Source organism: Biomphalaria glabrata, chromosome 8 (genome assembly GCF_947242115.1).
Source record: "Biomphalaria glabrata chromosome 8, xgBioGlab47.1, whole genome shotgun sequence".
NCBI lineage: Eukaryota > Metazoa > Mollusca > Gastropoda > Planorbidae > Biomphalaria > Biomphalaria glabrata.
This window is the reverse complement of record NC_074718.1, coordinates 4,788,563-4,805,347: the sequence shown is the minus strand read 5'-3', so window position 1 is coordinate 4,805,347 and position 16,785 is coordinate 4,788,563. Positions and strand designations below refer to the sequence as shown.

General features: G+C 35.7%; 1 protein-coding gene across 1 annotated transcript; it reads right to left on the bottom strand.

Moving 5' to 3' along the window:
- LOC106057331 (mediator of RNA polymerase II transcription subunit 16-like) lies at positions 1–13,727 on the bottom strand. The gene is made up of 13 exons (XM_013214496.2): positions 13,556–13,727; positions 11,495–11,666; positions 11,171–11,263; positions 10,580–10,714; positions 9,537–9,788; positions 9,157–9,267; positions 7,582–7,836; positions 6,816–7,119; positions 6,129–6,358; positions 4,822–4,960; positions 4,578–4,702; positions 3,652–3,864; positions 1–1,031 (listed from the first exon to the last, which is right to left on the bottom strand). The coding sequence occupies exons 1-13, from the start codon at positions 13,690–13,692 to the stop codon at positions 645–647; spliced, it is 2,553 nt and encodes an 850-aa protein (XP_013069950.1). The 5' UTR covers positions 13,693–13,727; the 3' UTR covers positions 1–644.
- Between the last annotated feature and the right edge of the window lie 3,058 nt (positions 13,728–16,785).

The window sequence follows — 16,785 nt, the reverse complement described above, 5'->3', positions numbered from 1 at the left end:
GGGGAGGGGATACATAATGTTCCTGATCATCGTTTGACTATTTAATGAATACAAGCGGAAATACCCACTGGCACATGTCTGTTCAAGATAAAGATTGTCTAGACCCCTAGCCAGATTTAAATTAATTTGTATCATTCTTTGAAAAATTATAACGGTCAATCTAGAGTTTTCCTAAAGATGCAGATCAACTGTCTAATTTGGAGGAAAATCGATAGAGCTGTTTTTGAGAACAATGTCCACCCAGGTTCCTCCCTTTTGTTTTTATGTTTCTTTGATCCTATGAAGAGTTTGCTGAAAAGAGGAATGGTAAAAACTTTTTCTTTGCAACGCAGATGATTTTCTTTGGTTACAACCCTGAATGAGTCATGAAGTGAGGTTTAGGGATTCATTGTAGAAATGGTTTTGAATAAACAGCATGGACATGTCCACACAAGAGTCTGAACCAGAGTGCACTGAGTCTGCTAGAGCAGGAATGACATAACAAATAAGTTGCCTGAGCTCAAAATGAAACGTTTCATTACTGCTGAGGCCGTAGTGTTTACATGGCAGCTCAGATTACACTGGAGAGTTGATTTCAGTTTTTTTAAAGACCTGTAAGGTTGTAGCACAATTTCATTGTCTACAAAACTCCACATACTTTCAAATCATTTCTGTCCCAATGTGTTTTGTTGAGACGTTTTCAACTTCCAGTGGCCTCCACACAGACATGATTTCACAAACCTCAGCTCCCAGGCTTTCAAGAGGGACGATTTTGTGGCCGACACTTTCCTACGTAGAGAAAGTGAGTGGCACCTAACGCACTCCCTGAGGGGCTCCTTTGGGTTGACCCCCAACTGTATCTGTCGGACACAGTCATACTTCTGGTCTGCATCCAGGCAGAGATCTAGGGGGTAAATCCTGCTGGAGTAACGAGGGTTGAAGAGAAAGTCTGGCTCTTCACCGAACTGATAATTGATTGGAAATGGTTGTGAAAACGCCAGGTAACAGTTCATCTCTTCACCGAACGTCTTCTTGTAATTTGGAAGTAAAATCTGAGGAAAAAAACATCAAATTTAGAAATAAATGTAATCATATTGAGAAGACATAGCATACAAAGAAGAATCCCAATTTAGATTGCTTAATATATTAACATAGTCCTATTATGCAGTGTAATAGTTTTATTCCTAAATTATTATAATATGAATCCAAACTTTAAAATGAATTTTGAAATTATATTTAGAATTTACTGCTCCATCTTTTGTTTAAATAAAAAGATTTGATAAAGCCCTTCTTTGAAATACTAAGGCAATGTCTTGAAGTCAATTAGGAAAAATTGTGGCATTTTACTTTGTTTCAAAATCCTTGCTTTTAGCCTGTAGCCTAAAGATTTTGCAATATTTTGGTGTAAAGCTAAGAAGTTTCGCCAAAGAGAATACAGAGCAAAATGAAACATGCTTAGATGTTTCTTTATTTCCTGCAAGAAATGCAATGTTAAAGGTCTGAATGTAACTATTTGAGAAATTGCCCTACAAAGATTTTCTTCCAAACCAATAATTTTTGGGAAAAGCTGCAATGTAAAACAACTTAACAGGAGCAAGGGTTTTTCTAAACTGGAGGAGGCGCAGTGGCTTAAGAACCAGGGTTTCAGGTTGAACCCAAGTAAAAACTGGGATTTTTCATTTCGGGATCTTTGGGCGCCTCTGAGTCCACCCAGTTCTAATGGGTACCTGATATCAGTTGGGGAAAAGTAAAGGTGGTTGGTCTTTAGGCTGGCCACATGACACCCTCGTAAACTGTTAGCCACATAAACAGATGACATTTAAATCATCTGCCCTATAGATCGCAAGGTCTGAAAGGGGAACTTTACTCTTTTTTTTTTTTTTGACTTTCTATTTAAATCACTAGATGCAATGTAAAACAACTTAACAGGAGCAAGGGTTTTTCAGACTGAAAGAGGACTTGAGAGACTTTCTATTTAAATCACTAGATGCAATGTAAAACAACTTAACAGGAGCAAGGGTTTTTCAGACTGAAAGAGGACTTGAGAGACTTTCTATTTAAATCACTAGATGCAATGTAAAACAACTTAACAGGAGCAAGGATTTTTCAGACTGAAAGAGGACTTGAGAGACTTTCTATTTAAATCACTAGATGCAATGTAAAACAACTTAACAGGAGCAAGGGTTTTTCAGACTGAAAGAGGACTTGAGAGACTTTCTATTAAAATCACTAGATGCAATGTAAAACAACTTAACAGGAGCAAGGGTTTTTCAGACTGAAAGAGGACTTGAGAGACTTTCTTTTAAAATCACTAGATGCAATGTAAAACGACTTAACAGGAGCAAGGGTTTTTCAGACTGAAAGAGGACTTGAGAGACTTTCTTTTAAAATCACTACATATATGTACAAAGACATTTAAAACTAATAGAACATAAAAACAACTCTTCGGAGTGGCTGTTGTTACCCAGCTGTTCATTTGTATCATTACAAACATGTTACCAAAATGAGCAGAAGAAACTTATTATCATCTCTGATACTTCCCGAATACAAACAATAGTAACTTTATCAATAAAGTGCTGTTAACAAACTTAATGCTCTAGGCGCTCTAAAAACATAACAGAAATAAATACAAGAGTTAAAATGACAAATTACTCATCCGTCATCTGGTACTTGCGTTCTAAAAGTTATTTTTTGTTTAGCCAGTTAACTATTGTTGATATCTAGTTTTATGGGGCCATTAAGAATTAGTTATTTGTTTCATAAAAGGGGAAAGTTTTGACTTAGAGACAATGATGCGACTAGTAAAACAAGACGAGGATTTTAGGAAGTATAACAAAATGTAAACAGACTAAAAATTTTGACGCTTTAGAGAGAGGCAGTTTTATGAACTTAAGATTTAGCTTGATGACATTCGACTGTTCCTTTCGTTGTTATTGAACTTTTTGTTTGACATTTGCTGTCAGCATCGACTAACTTATATTGTTGGCATTTTGTGTGTTATTTGACATCGTTATTTGAGTGTTACCTCCGTAGGACTTATCTGCATAAGACACAGCACCGCATGTGCCTAACATTGACAACCCTGAACTCATTTCAAAATTCCGTTTGTTGTTGGATATTGACAGTACACAACCAGATAAATCATTTCAACATTAAATGGCTTTTAATTTATTTAAGAAGAAAATTAAACATCTGCCAATATAATTAGGAAAATATGTGAATCAAGTAAAATCTCATATTCCAGCATCCTGGATCACTTCAAGTGTCTACAAAATCTTACATGTATCTGACGTCTAATTTAGCAATGGTGGGGGAATGAGTGGTAAAGTGCTTGCTTTCCAAAACAATGGTCTCGGGTTCGCATCTAGGTGAAAACTGGGATTTTGAATTTTGGGATTATTTTAGGACGCTCCCAAGTCCAACCTGACATTAGTTGGGGAAGGTAAAGGTGGTTGGTTGTTAAGCTAGCCATATGACACCCTCATTAACCGGCAGCCATAGAAACAGATGACCTTTACATCATCTGACCTATAGATTAAAAGGGGGGTGCTCTTTTCTTGACTTAAACAATGCCAACATGCTGTAGAACTGCTTAAAGTAGAAAGTAAATTGAAAAATACTAAAGCTTCTTTTCTATTACTTAGAATGGGGCTAAGACTGAACGGTAGTTACCTCACTTGGCAGGTTGCAGCACTCATCTACAAAAGTTTGATCAGACTCCAGGGCTGCACCTTCTCTGATAGTTATTAAGGCCTTGGTGACCAGATGGAACAAGTACGACAGGGCATCCATAGAGACTGTGGTCATGAAGACTGGTAGGCAGACTGGGTTGAACCGGCCCCATATCCTTATGATGATCAGTAACTCTCGAAGAGTACATAGAACCTAGAGACAAACAATACTTCTTGTAGGTATCTTTGAGAACACAGAATCTAGAGACAAGCAATACTTCTTAAAGCTATCTTTGAGAACACAGAATCTAAAGACAAGCAATACTTCTTGTAGGTATGTTCTCAACAGAATCTAGAGACAAACAATACTTCTTGTAGGTATGTTCTCAACAGAATCTAGAGACAAACTATACTTCTTGTAGGTATCTTTGAGAACACAGAATCTAGGGACAAACATTACTTCTTGTAGGTATCTTTGAGAACACAGAATCTAGAGACAAGCAATACTTCTTGTAGGTATCTTTGAGAACACAGAATCTAGAGACAAACAATACTTCTTGTAGGTATCTTTGAGAACACAGAATCTAGAGACAAACAATACTTCTTGTAGGTATCTTTGAGAACACAGAATCTAGAGACAAACAATACTTCTTGTAGGTATCTTTGAGAACACAGAATCTAGAGACAAACAATACTTCTTGTAGGTATCTTTGAGAACACAGAATCTAGAGACAAACAATACTTCTTGTGGGTATCTTTGAGAACACAGAATCTAGAGACAAACAATACTTCTTAAAGCTATCTTTGAGAACAAAATCTACCTCAAGGCAGAACTCCCTATTTAGTACTCTATATATTCTGCTTCAACTGTATTTTTTTCTTAAAATCTATACCCACAAATTGCTCTACTTTGCTATCTTTCTTTACCTGAGGATTTTTGATGAGTGTTGATCCTGGATATGTTGGATTTGGATACATGGATACAGCAGCAAGGAGATGAAGTATGAAATCTGTGATCCACTGGATGAAAGGTTGCAATGCTTGAAGTGAGGCTGTTATATACAAGTACAGTGTACAGTGGGAATGGCATTGACATGAAATAAAAATCTTAACAAATTCTTCAAATTGTTTTCTTTATTCTCAAGTCACACATTTTAACTACTACACTGACCTTCGCAGGATGGCTTCACTGAGCCAGCTTTCTTGAATGAATCTAAAATGAATTCTTCTACATCAATATTTTTGATGATCTGGTCGATGTCTTTCTCCATAGAAACTGAACACAAATTGGTTAATTTTTCAGACGGACTCTGGAGGAATGTACAAAATAAATGCTACAAATGAAGGCAAGAAATCAAATTTTGACATTAGAAAAAGTACATGGGAGACTTCTCTGACTCAGTGATTAAAAATGTCTTAGTAAAATGTAATATTTAAGATTTCACCTCAATGAATCTAAAATAGTTTTGCAGTACAAGACAAGAGAAGGAAACTTTATAATGAACAAGTAAAAAAAAAACAAAAAAAAAAACCAGAAGTCTGAATGAATACTTCTATATAAGCAAGAGAAGAAAGTTTTCATTCAATTTGTTCTTATTTTTTTTTTACATTTCCTCAGACAAGATGGAATGAGCTTGCAGCAAAGCATCACACGCACCATTACATATTACACAGAGATCAGACTTAGTTGTAAGATGACCAACACATAAAACACTTGGCTGTTAAACTGAAGAGTCAGGTGGATTTTACAAAGCGCTACTTTCATGCTTATAGCATGCTCAGAGAGCTACGGTCCAATCTCATTTGTGGACCAGTGGGGGTCTCTGGGAGAAGCTTTTAGGCGTTCAATAAACACAACTCTGCTCAAGAGGGGCGTCGAACCTCGAGCCCCCTTCATAGGTAGCCAAGACAGGTCAAGTTCAAGTGTACTTAGCATCTCAACCACGTTTCTCTTTTGGAGTGAACTGAGGGCTGATGGTCATGAAACATTTGTTACAACATGGCGGTTGTGTTGGCCAGGCATAACCTACTAGTGAGACTGAGAATAGAAATGGGTAAGTCAGACTCCATTAATGCAATAAAATTATTGATCATTATCTTGGTATTCAACAGCATGATGTAATTGGTTGACAGAAATAAAAAAGAACAGACTACATTGGGCAGGTCACCTTGAAAGAATGTCAGAGAACAGAGGAGCAAAAATTGTATACACGCAAAAATCAAAAGGCAGGTGACACAAAGGCAGACCCTGAATGCAATGGATTCATGATGTAGAGACAGATCTACAACAGCTTGGGGTTAGGGCATGAAGACGAAAGGCCCAGGAGAAATCTGAATGGAGGGATGTGTTGAAGCAGGCCAGAGCCCTCCTTGAGCTGTAGTGCCGCAGTGATGGATGATAATGTAACTGGTTGATCTTCTATGTGTAGCATTATCTTAAAACAACAAGCAGTGTTGATAAAACATAACTAGACTAACCTTATCTTGGGCTGTCACAGACTTAGGTCTCAAACAGGATTTCAAAACAGTTGTAATAGCATGGAGTGTTATCATGGCCCTGCAGTCTGCTGCCCGCTGGTTCCCAGAACTCAAACAAGAGTAAAGAGCCATCTTTAGACGTAGAAGTCTCTGTTGAAGAAGTTCCTGAAATGCCACAGACTGTTTCTGAAAGTTGGTGTTGAGTTTTTCTACTATTCCTTCAACCATTCCTGGAATTGAAAGAGAAACAAAGTTTCATTGAGAACAATAAAAAACAACTCTACTGAATCACCTTTCTTTTAATGATAATAAAAAAAAACAACTTTACTGAATTACCTTTCTTTTTAACCAAGAACAATAGAAATTACTCTAACTCAATTACCTTTCTTTTGAAATGATAACAATAAAAAACAACTTTACTGAATTACCTTTCTTTTGAAATGATAACAATAAAAAACAACTCTACTGAATCACCTTTCTTTTGAAATGACAACAATAAAAAAACACTTTTACTCAATTACCTTTCATTTTAACTGATAACAATAACAACAATTCTACTGAATTATCTCTTCTTTTTCACTCATGACAATAAAAAGCAAATGTACTGAAACCAAATCTTCGTGTCTGTATTGAATACTATTCAAATGTTGGGTTAATGGATTATTCTCTAATCTTATTCTCACGAACCTTGTCTTACAGCCAGTAGTACGTCCCATACGTCCAGCCCTACAAACATCGTATACTCCAGCAGGAGGATCACAAAGGGGGGCATCAGCTGTAAGGAGCCGTCACGAGAGTTGAAGATGCGGAACAGATACAGCCGAGACTCGTCAAGGCCAACCAACCCGCAGCCTGTGTTAGTCTGAACAACTGACACCAAGTGAGGCACAGAGAGCCTGGCTCGCTTCTCGAATGGTTCTGCAATGACATTGTCAGTGGGGACCAAGGATTTGAAGTTGATCAGCTGCTCCATAAAGGCTGTGTGGATTACCTGCCAACAACAAGGTTACACAACTCTTAATGGAAGCTTTCTTTTGACTTTAATGACATCAATTAAATTTTAAATTTCATTAACAAAATGTTACTTTTTTAAATGTTATTTTATAAGGGCTGTTGTTCTTTCTTTGATTTTTGTTCTTTTGCAAAGTATTCAATTCAATTTTTAAAAAAAGTCTAAATATTTTGTTAAAGTATTGAAACAATGAATGGAATTTAGAAACTTAAATTCACATATAATGAATAAATATTGACACCAATTGACTTGTGAATGTGTTTTGAGGATTGGTCTCTTTAGTCACATGAGAAATTGCTAAGGGAAAAAATTCTATCAAGACAAAATGTCACAGAATTGTCACATTGGACTCTTTACTAAATTATAAATTATGATATTAGTAATTATTTTAGTGGAAGCATAACAAAAGAGACACAGTTTGACAGAAGTAAAAGATCTTACCTGATAACTTTGTCGATGAACAATTTTAATGGTGCCATCTCTGTAGGTGCATGCAAAGTAGGACAGGAAGTTTGTTGACTCCATGTTGAAGGAACGACTGATGGGTAATTTTGGTCTGGCGATATCCGTGAGTGCTGAGCGTTGTGTGAAAGATGACTTGTGTATCCAACGCTTTGTCTTGTAGGCATACTCTGTTACAGCTGCATTCTGGAACATTCTGTTCAAGGGAATGGTTTGATCAATCAAATGCCAGGCCTGCAAAAGGAAAAGAGAAAGATGAACACAAACAAAAAAAATTTTTAAAATTCTATTCTGCAGAATCTAGAATTATTGACATACTTCTAATTTATACAGCATCTAGAATTATTGACTTACTTCTAATTTATACAGCATCTAGAGCGCGCATGAAGTTTTCTTTGCATTTAATATTGGTGTTTTAGCGTATAGGAAGTAGTTTCTTTTAAGTGCGTTTTGTTGTCTAGAATATTGTGTGTGTGTGTGTGTCATCCTTAGTTCCCGCAAGAGAGAGAGAGCTTCTTTTGTGAGCTAGGTAGCTGGTTGTTGGTTTCCCCCTTGTAAGGGTACGTAAGTACATAGTTTATTAAGTAGGCTGATCTTTCGGTACGGGTGTCGCTATTGAAAAGTTCGTTCTTGTAGCGGAATCGCTATATCTAGGTTTTCTTGTCGTTTCAGGGTGTTAGGCTTTGGGCTATGGGAAAGTGTGTCGCCTTTCCGCCTTTGGAGTTTTGCAGTAACTCTTGTTGTTGAGGTGTAGGGAGTTGAGGTTACGTTGGGCGCCGAGATGGAGTGTGAGCGTGAAGGTGTGTTATGTAAATTTATTGGCGTGATATTAGACTAATTATTAATTCAATGATGACTTCAATGATAGTGATGTATATGTAAATATGTTGGTAACTTATAACTAATTATTTATTAAATATTGTTCATATTGAAAACTGTTGTTATTCACTAACTGTTCAGTTGAATAACTGTTATCCGATGTTCGTATGTTACATGCCATTACCTTTAGGTTCTTGTGTTACTCTGTTCAGGCTGGGGATACGGGACCATCATATCATACCCTACTTAAGCGACTAAACCCACCTGACACTTCTAATTTATACAGCATCTAGAATTATTGACATACTTCTAATTTATACAGCATCAAGAATTATTGACATACTTCGAATTTATACAGAATCTAGAATTATTGACATACTTCTAATTTATACAAGATAACTCCCTTTCTCAACCAAGAGGCATTTTGAAGTAATCAATCGTGCTATTGGTACAAATAAAATCAATCTTAACTTTATCTTAACTAGTATATGCATCCAATAGCGTGGACTCCTTTATCTTTCTTCCTGTCAAAATCAAATTGACTGATCTAGATTGGCCACAACATCAAAAACAATTTTAAAAAGTGAACTTATTATGGACCACTGGCAAACAATGGCTTCATTTGTGCCAGGTGTGACAAAATATATAAGGCGATCTCAGGTGTGGATCTGCAAGGCCAAGTGAAATACTTTATTTTTTGTTTAACTCATGATTATTATTACAGAGTGAGCTTACCTCCACACAGCTAAATGATGATGTTCCCCAACATGCTAATAAGATCTCGCTGTTTTCTCTGCTCAGAAAACTTAACCTCGTCAAACGTGGCTCTTCTTGTGTACCATCAGGCTAAACCAAGAAGGAAAGATAGTAAAGATTAAAAGCAAAATGAAAATAAACTTGTGAGTTCTTTGACCAATCTATTCAAGGAACAGAACGACCAGCCATCTCTATATCCCCAAAACTTGTGTCAAAATAACTTTGGAGTTATAGTTAATGAGACAAGGTTGTTAATCCTGACGGATAAACTCCCAGCATGGTTGAGAGTTAAACTAGAGTTACAACTAGTTCTTCTTGAGTGAAAATGTATGCTAGTAGAATATAATAGTACAACTAACCACTGACTGCTTTTTAAGGAAAAAACTGGCTGATGGGCTGGTGCGAATGCTGCACACATGGTTTTTCAAGGTCACAGCAGCTACATAGCAATGGACTGAAGATGTTAAATAGCCATCACTTGTGGCTATCAGAATCTGACCATCAGGCATAAATGCTACATCAGCCTGTATGATGTGGCTATTGGTCTGACCAATGGACGCTTTGGCTGTAACCAATGCTGATCCTTTGTCTGGTATGAGACCAACATGGACCTAAAGGAAAAAAAAATATTTTTAATGAATGACCACATTAGAAAATAAACATTCATTTCAACATTAGAAGAGAATTAGTTTACATTTGTGAATATAAAAAAAAAGTAGAAAGGTAAAAAAAAAAGGTAAAAAAATAAATAACAATAAATGGCATAGTGAAATTTGTTATCAATTCCTATGCCATAAATCCTGATCTATGATCAAATGTTTTTTATTCAAAATAGATTGATGACATAGTCTGAAGTGATAGCCAGTTTACTGAGGACATTAAAAGTTTCTTCTAAGTATTACTGCTAACCAGTGGACTGTGTGGCTGACAAACTTGAAATGCTTGGCTACCTTTCAAGTGGGCTCGAGTTCGAAACACAACTCAAGCAGAGTTGTTTTTGCTGAGGGCCTAAAGCAGCGCGAAAACCTTCTCATAAATACCCCACCCACTGGTAAAAAAAAAAAACATTGCGCACTGATAAGTATGAAAGATGCTCTATACAAAAAAAAAAAAAAACACACAATTAAAACAGCTTTTTATGAAGATTAAATTTGAGTCAATCTCCAAACTTGGACTTATTTAATGATAATGACATACACATGTTGCTAATTACTTCACAGAATAAAAAAAAGTCTGAACCAGTTAAATTAATCTTCTAATAAATTACAGATGTTCCTTCAAAACAAAAGAAAATAATGTCCCACGTGTATCCATATGTCAATCTAGTCCTGCATGTTTATTTTGATGAATTGAATTACTCATTCTATTATCACTCTACAGGAGCTAACAATGTTGAGCTTACCATTGCTGTTGACGTGATTGCTATCCATCCATCCACAGGTTTTTTCCCAAACTGCGTCACCGATGGAATCATTTTAGCTCTTGAAAATTTATCTGGGTAAGTGATCACATCCCGTGCTTCAGGATTAAATAAAACCTAAATGTTTGAATAGTAGAGGAATATTTGCACATCATGATTTTTATTTTGAGAATGTAACTTTCTGATAGCCCCAAAACATGACGTTAACAAATATTAAACTTTGTAATGACTTAATAGTTGGTTATTTCCTTAGTGACATCACAGTACATTAAAAAGTTAGAATGGAAATAGATTACAGACTGAGATTAACAGATAACACTCTTCTTGTAGTGATTTGATGACATGGACTGTTCCGTTCTTAATGTGATAAAGTTTTGTGTTCTAAAAGGCAGGATTAACTTATTTCATACTATTCATTCTGTAGTTATTTGGACATTTAAGAACTCGGAACTGCAACTAATAACATTTCAAGTAAATAGATTGTTCAACAACACCTCCACTCTTCTACCAACCACCAACAACTTATAAAATTATGTATGTTTCTTTACAAAATTAGATTCTATGGCAACTTACTTGCGAGCCATTGTGTAGCCAAGCTAAAACAAGTATTTCTTCCTTGTCCATGTCAACATGACCTGACTCTTCCCACACATTGATCAGGTTGTTCTGCAACAAAAATTCATGAATATTAATGTCTAATCAAGTCAATGTAAATCCTAGTGTAGAAATAAAATGTACCTAAAAAAAAAAAAGGGGGTGGGGTAAAAACTAACTTACATGGTCAACAAGCTAACCCTCCCTGAAAATTCATGAAGTTAATGTCAAATATATTATACATCCAACATGAGAAATAAAATTGACAAAGAGTTAAAAAAAAAGGGAGGAGGGGGAACTTACTTTCATGGTCCACAAGCTAAACCTCCCTGCAGCGTTGACAACCAAAAGTGCTGTGCCTGCCGGATCCCACCTCATGTATTTGACTGGCGACGGGTAAGTGGTCACTTCGTATTCCTGCCATGGTTTGTCCAAGTCTACGACACAAACCTCATAGCACATCTCCACTTTGTCCCTAGCAGATTGACAGAATCAAAGATTGAAATAAGCTTAGGACTCAAGTAGTTTGGAAAAAAAAAAGTTTTATTAGATTGTCAAACTGTCTGTAAGTTAAAGAAGATGTTTAACTCAGAAATAAGTCTACTCAACAGTCAACCGCCTAGTATCTAAATCTAAAAAAAAAAATAATTTAAAAAAAAGATAAAATAAAAGTCATGCTTTTTTAAAGGTCTAGATTAGTGGCTGCCTGGTCATGTAATAGGCAATCTAAACTGTCATTACAATGACAACCCATTACTGTCTCTTGCAGGTCTAGCTAGGACGTAATAATCTTCTGAAGGAACCCACTAAACTTGTAAAACAAAGTCCATAATATTTTTGAAAGTAACAATTTATATATAAAATAATCAGTATCATATGTAAGAGTTTAGCTGTGAGTCTTGCTCATAATTATGATCATCAAGACTAATGTTCAATGCAACATTTTTTTTTTCGAGTATGGTTGGAGATCTTTTTTTTTCAAGTTCTTTTTAACTTTATAATATAGATTTTATTATAATTAGTTGATCAAACATAGGACTCAGAATTTTACTAGATTCTAGAACTACAGTTTAGTAGAAGAGTAGTTATCATTAGACTTAGCCTAAACATGATCTAAATCTAATCTTTAGAGGTTATTCTAGATCATATAGATAGATAAACTTTAGTTTTAATTTTATTGCTTCTCTACTTTTTATTCTTGTCCTGCAAGTGTCACTAAATTTAGTGATTTTACTACAGGTGTTCTACTCTAATGAAATGTGAATATTCATTTGTTATAAATCTCACTGCTCTATTTTGTGTTTGTTAGTTCTAGTTTCTTTCTTTTCTCTTTTTATTTTATTTCACAGATGAAGATTTTTTACATCCTGTAAACACATTTAAAGTAGATCTAGAATTTAATCTAGATCTAGTGGGTCAGAGACCAGATCTAGTCTAAGACAAATAGATCTAGAATAATCTAGATCTTAAGACAACTTAACTCAATTTCAGTCAACTTATGACTTATAAATGTACTTAGAATTAAAAAAGTCAAACTCATCAGTCTCAGTCACACAACTATAGTCAGTAAAGTACTTTACTCCACTGTAGTCTTAACTGTCTAATATTACTTAGACTTATTGTTGACTTAATGATGACTTTTACTTTAAACAGACATCTCTGATCTCAACTCTAGGATCTAGAAATCTAGATCTACTAGATTGGTAACTAGATTGATCTAGTTCTAGACTAGGACACTATTTCGACTGTCTAGTCTAGACTCAGTCACTAGTCTTAAACTTAACATATATTCATATCTAAGTCTGGAGTCTCAGTCTAGAATTCCAGTCTAGATCTAGAATCTAGACTAGAATTTTTACAATCTATAATCTAGATCTAGATAAATAATAGTACAATATTAAATATTTAATAGAGTAGATCTTTAGAGAAGACAGTCTTAAAAGTTAAGTCTAGAGAATTTATTATTTAATAATCAAATAATCTAGTACTAGTACTCCCACTATTCTACTCCTAGATTTGGATTAGATTTAAATAATTTAATAGATTCTAGAATTCTACCTATAGAATCTAATAATAATAATTATAAATTAGTATTTAAATTTAGTTTAGATCTAGAATCTAGAGTATCTAGACAACTAGTAATCTACTAATTTTTTTTAATAGCTAAATTTTACTTAATTATGATACACTTTAGGTTTATATTATTTTATTTACTATTTTGAGTATTTAAATTTACTTAATTTACAAATTTACTTTTAATACATCATTACTATTACTGAATAATTACATTTATTTACATCATGACATAATGATATAATTCAAATTGATTCAAAGATTAAGATCTAATTCGAAATACTAACTTACCCATTAGCTTCTGATACTCTAGCTCTACTAAACGCTACAATGTTTCTGCAAGATAAGCTGCAGCATATTTTTTCATCGAAACTAAATTCATTCTCTTTAGAATAAGTCTTGAAATCTATAGAATACACAAGCTCCATGTTAGTGTAGTGTTTGTTTATTGTCCATTACAAATCTTAAACTACACGGAAGTAGTTCTTTTAATTTGAAGTAACATTACTAGAATTACTGACATATATATTATAAAAACTTCCCATCAAAATCTTAGTGACTTCCATATAGATCTAGGACCTTTAGACTGAAACACATTACTAAAACCACAATGTAAATATAGATCTAAGACATGAAAAGAGTAATGACGTATTATTTATATATTTGTTAACAAAAAAAAAAAGAATTAGTTACTGTTTATTTTAATTTGGTCACAGACAGTGGTGTCACTTGGGTGGATTTCACCTGGTGCGGTTAGCTCGTGGTGAAACTCCCTACTATTAACTTTCCCCTAAAGTCTTCCCAATAAAAATGATCGTTGGATAGTTGTTGTTTTTTCCTTGAACCATGATACAATCATTGCTTAATTACAGTGGCGTAGCTAGGGTGGGGGAGGATTTGAAGATCCCCCCGGGCTCCCACTTGAGGGGGGCCCCCAAATGAGCATCCGAAATTTGTTTTTAAATAAATTAAAAATTACGTCACTGTCATGTAATCTTGCTTTTCACGTTGTTATATAAGTCTGTTGCATGTATTCCACACAGATTATTAACATTTTCCTTGCGGGGTTACTCTCAATTTCAACGAGTAACTTCCATAGCGCTGACTAGTGCTGTGTTACTCTCAGAAAGTAACTTGGTATATAAGGTAGTTTATTTCATCATCCTTATCGTGTAAGAAGAAACCTGATAAGATCACTAAAAACAAAGGAGACTAAGAACGTGTCGAAGAAAAGTATCACTATTCAGATGATTCATACAAAGATACAGCAGTCGAAGAAGTGACAATGTCTCTTGATGAGAGAAGTAGTGCCGAAGAGACTCCAGGGGAATACCTTTTTGTCACAGTTATGCGAGGACGTACCTGTTTGCGCTTTCCTCGTATTGGCCTCCGTGTCATCGCAACTCTTGGTAGGCGTAGTTCATTTTTGTAGGAGAACATGTCCCACAAAACTCATGCGACGCTCTGTCACAACCTCACTGAGTGTTCGACTCCCAATTCAGCATAGGATTTCCTTGTTTGAGACCCGATCAGTGTAACTGACTCCCAAAATCTGTCTCAGCCATTTTTGTTGAGCCACATTTAGTTTTCTCTCAATTTTGACAGATGACTTCCATGTCTCACATGCATATGTAGCAGTTGGAATGACGATTGTGTTGAGAAGGTGTATTTTTGTCTCGAGTCCAATGGCTTGGCTTACTTAAATAGGCTGCAGCCTTTGGAAAATGTTTCCTTCCTTTCCTATTCGGCGCGCTACATCATGGTAGGCATCTCCATCATTTGTTATGATGCTGCCAAGGTATGTGAACTTGCCCAACATTTCAAGCTCTGACTCATCAAGTCTGACAAGGGTACTCTTTGCCTTATATCCCACTCGCAAAATTTTAGTCTTATCCAAGTTTATGCTGAAGCCAATTTTGTGCGCCTCTCTATCTAGGCTCTCCGTCATTTCTTGTATGCATTTATTTGTAGCCCCGAGTAGTGCAACGTCATCGGCGAAGTCCAAGTCCGTCATTCGGTTTTGTTCACGCCATGGAATACCAAAGGCAGTCTGGTTCATTGCTCTCCTCATTATGTAGTCGATGGCTCGGAGGAAAAGGAAGGGAGATAAGATGCACCTCTGTCTCACACCTGTCTCGATGCTGAAAAACTTGGTTGTTCCCTCTTCTGTTTTAATGCAGCAACTAGACTGACTGTAAAGGTGTCGTAGGATCTGGACATCATCTGGACGAATTTTTCTGGGATGCCGTATTCTCTAACTATTTTCCATGCAATCATTACAGTGAGCTAATTATGTTGGTTACAACACAGCGGGAAGAGTAATTTAATGTCGATTCTATTTAAAACTTCGCTATTTGTGACATTTTATCATTAGACACTTCAGTATTAAAATATTAGATTGTAAAATTAGAAACAGCATTTTAATGTAGCATTTACTCTCAAAAGGCTTGAAATCTTACAGCATCCAGTTTTAAAATAAGATCCTGTACCTGATCCGCACTTACTCCAATGACTGCCAATGAGGTTTATACATAGACTTATATTTTATGCTAGACTGGAAACCGAAACCTATACGGTAGCAGTGGGCCAGCGCCTTCATAGGCCCCGCGCTAATTGTAAGTGTAAATTATTAAATAAAATCATTATAACTTATATATAAATAACAGAGTTTCCACGGCATCCTGATTTTCAGGAAATCTCCTAAAAAGGCAAAATCTACGAATAAGTTTTAAAAACTTTATGAAATTATTAAAATCTCATGAAAATGGACAATATTGTCTTTTTTTGGGGTGCCAATAAATAAAAACAGCATTGTGAGCTTTCATTTAATAAAAATTTATTGCAAAGACGAAAGTATTTTCTAACTAAAATAATCTTAATTTTGACACTATGCTTATCCCTACTCAGACTAGGCCCCGCGCGATCCGTTTCGCATAGTGCCCCGCAATTGCTAGGGCCGGCCCTGATCCTGCATGCAATAGGATAATAAGCTCTAGAGATCATACAGGCAGGTTTTTAATAGATTGCGTCATTTATTTTTCGGTTTCAAATTACATTTTCGGTTTGCATCGATTTTGAATTTAATTTGGGGCCACCAAATTTAATTCGCCCAGGGCTCCAATTATCTAAGGCCGGCCCTGATGTGGCCACTGTCTTACAATATTCACAGGACCTCATTATTTAAAAGGCCGTCCGCGTCCCTGACTAACTAGATTCGACTTTGTTTTAGAAATGCAAAACGAGTAAGGCTGGACAATACTGCTTTTACAGTGGTCATATGGTCTCTTAAGATAGTTTGTTAACATGGTCTTTTAACATGGTCTGGTCTTTTGACAAGGTCTCTTAACATGATGAAACCGCCCCTTAACATGATTTCTTAAAATGGTCTCTAAATATGGTAGGGTTATCTCCCCCACTTCATGGCACTACTCTTACGGCCATCTACCTCATCCTTAATGGCACTACTCTTACGGCCCCGCTACCTCATCCTTAATGGCACTACTCTTACGGCCATCTACCTC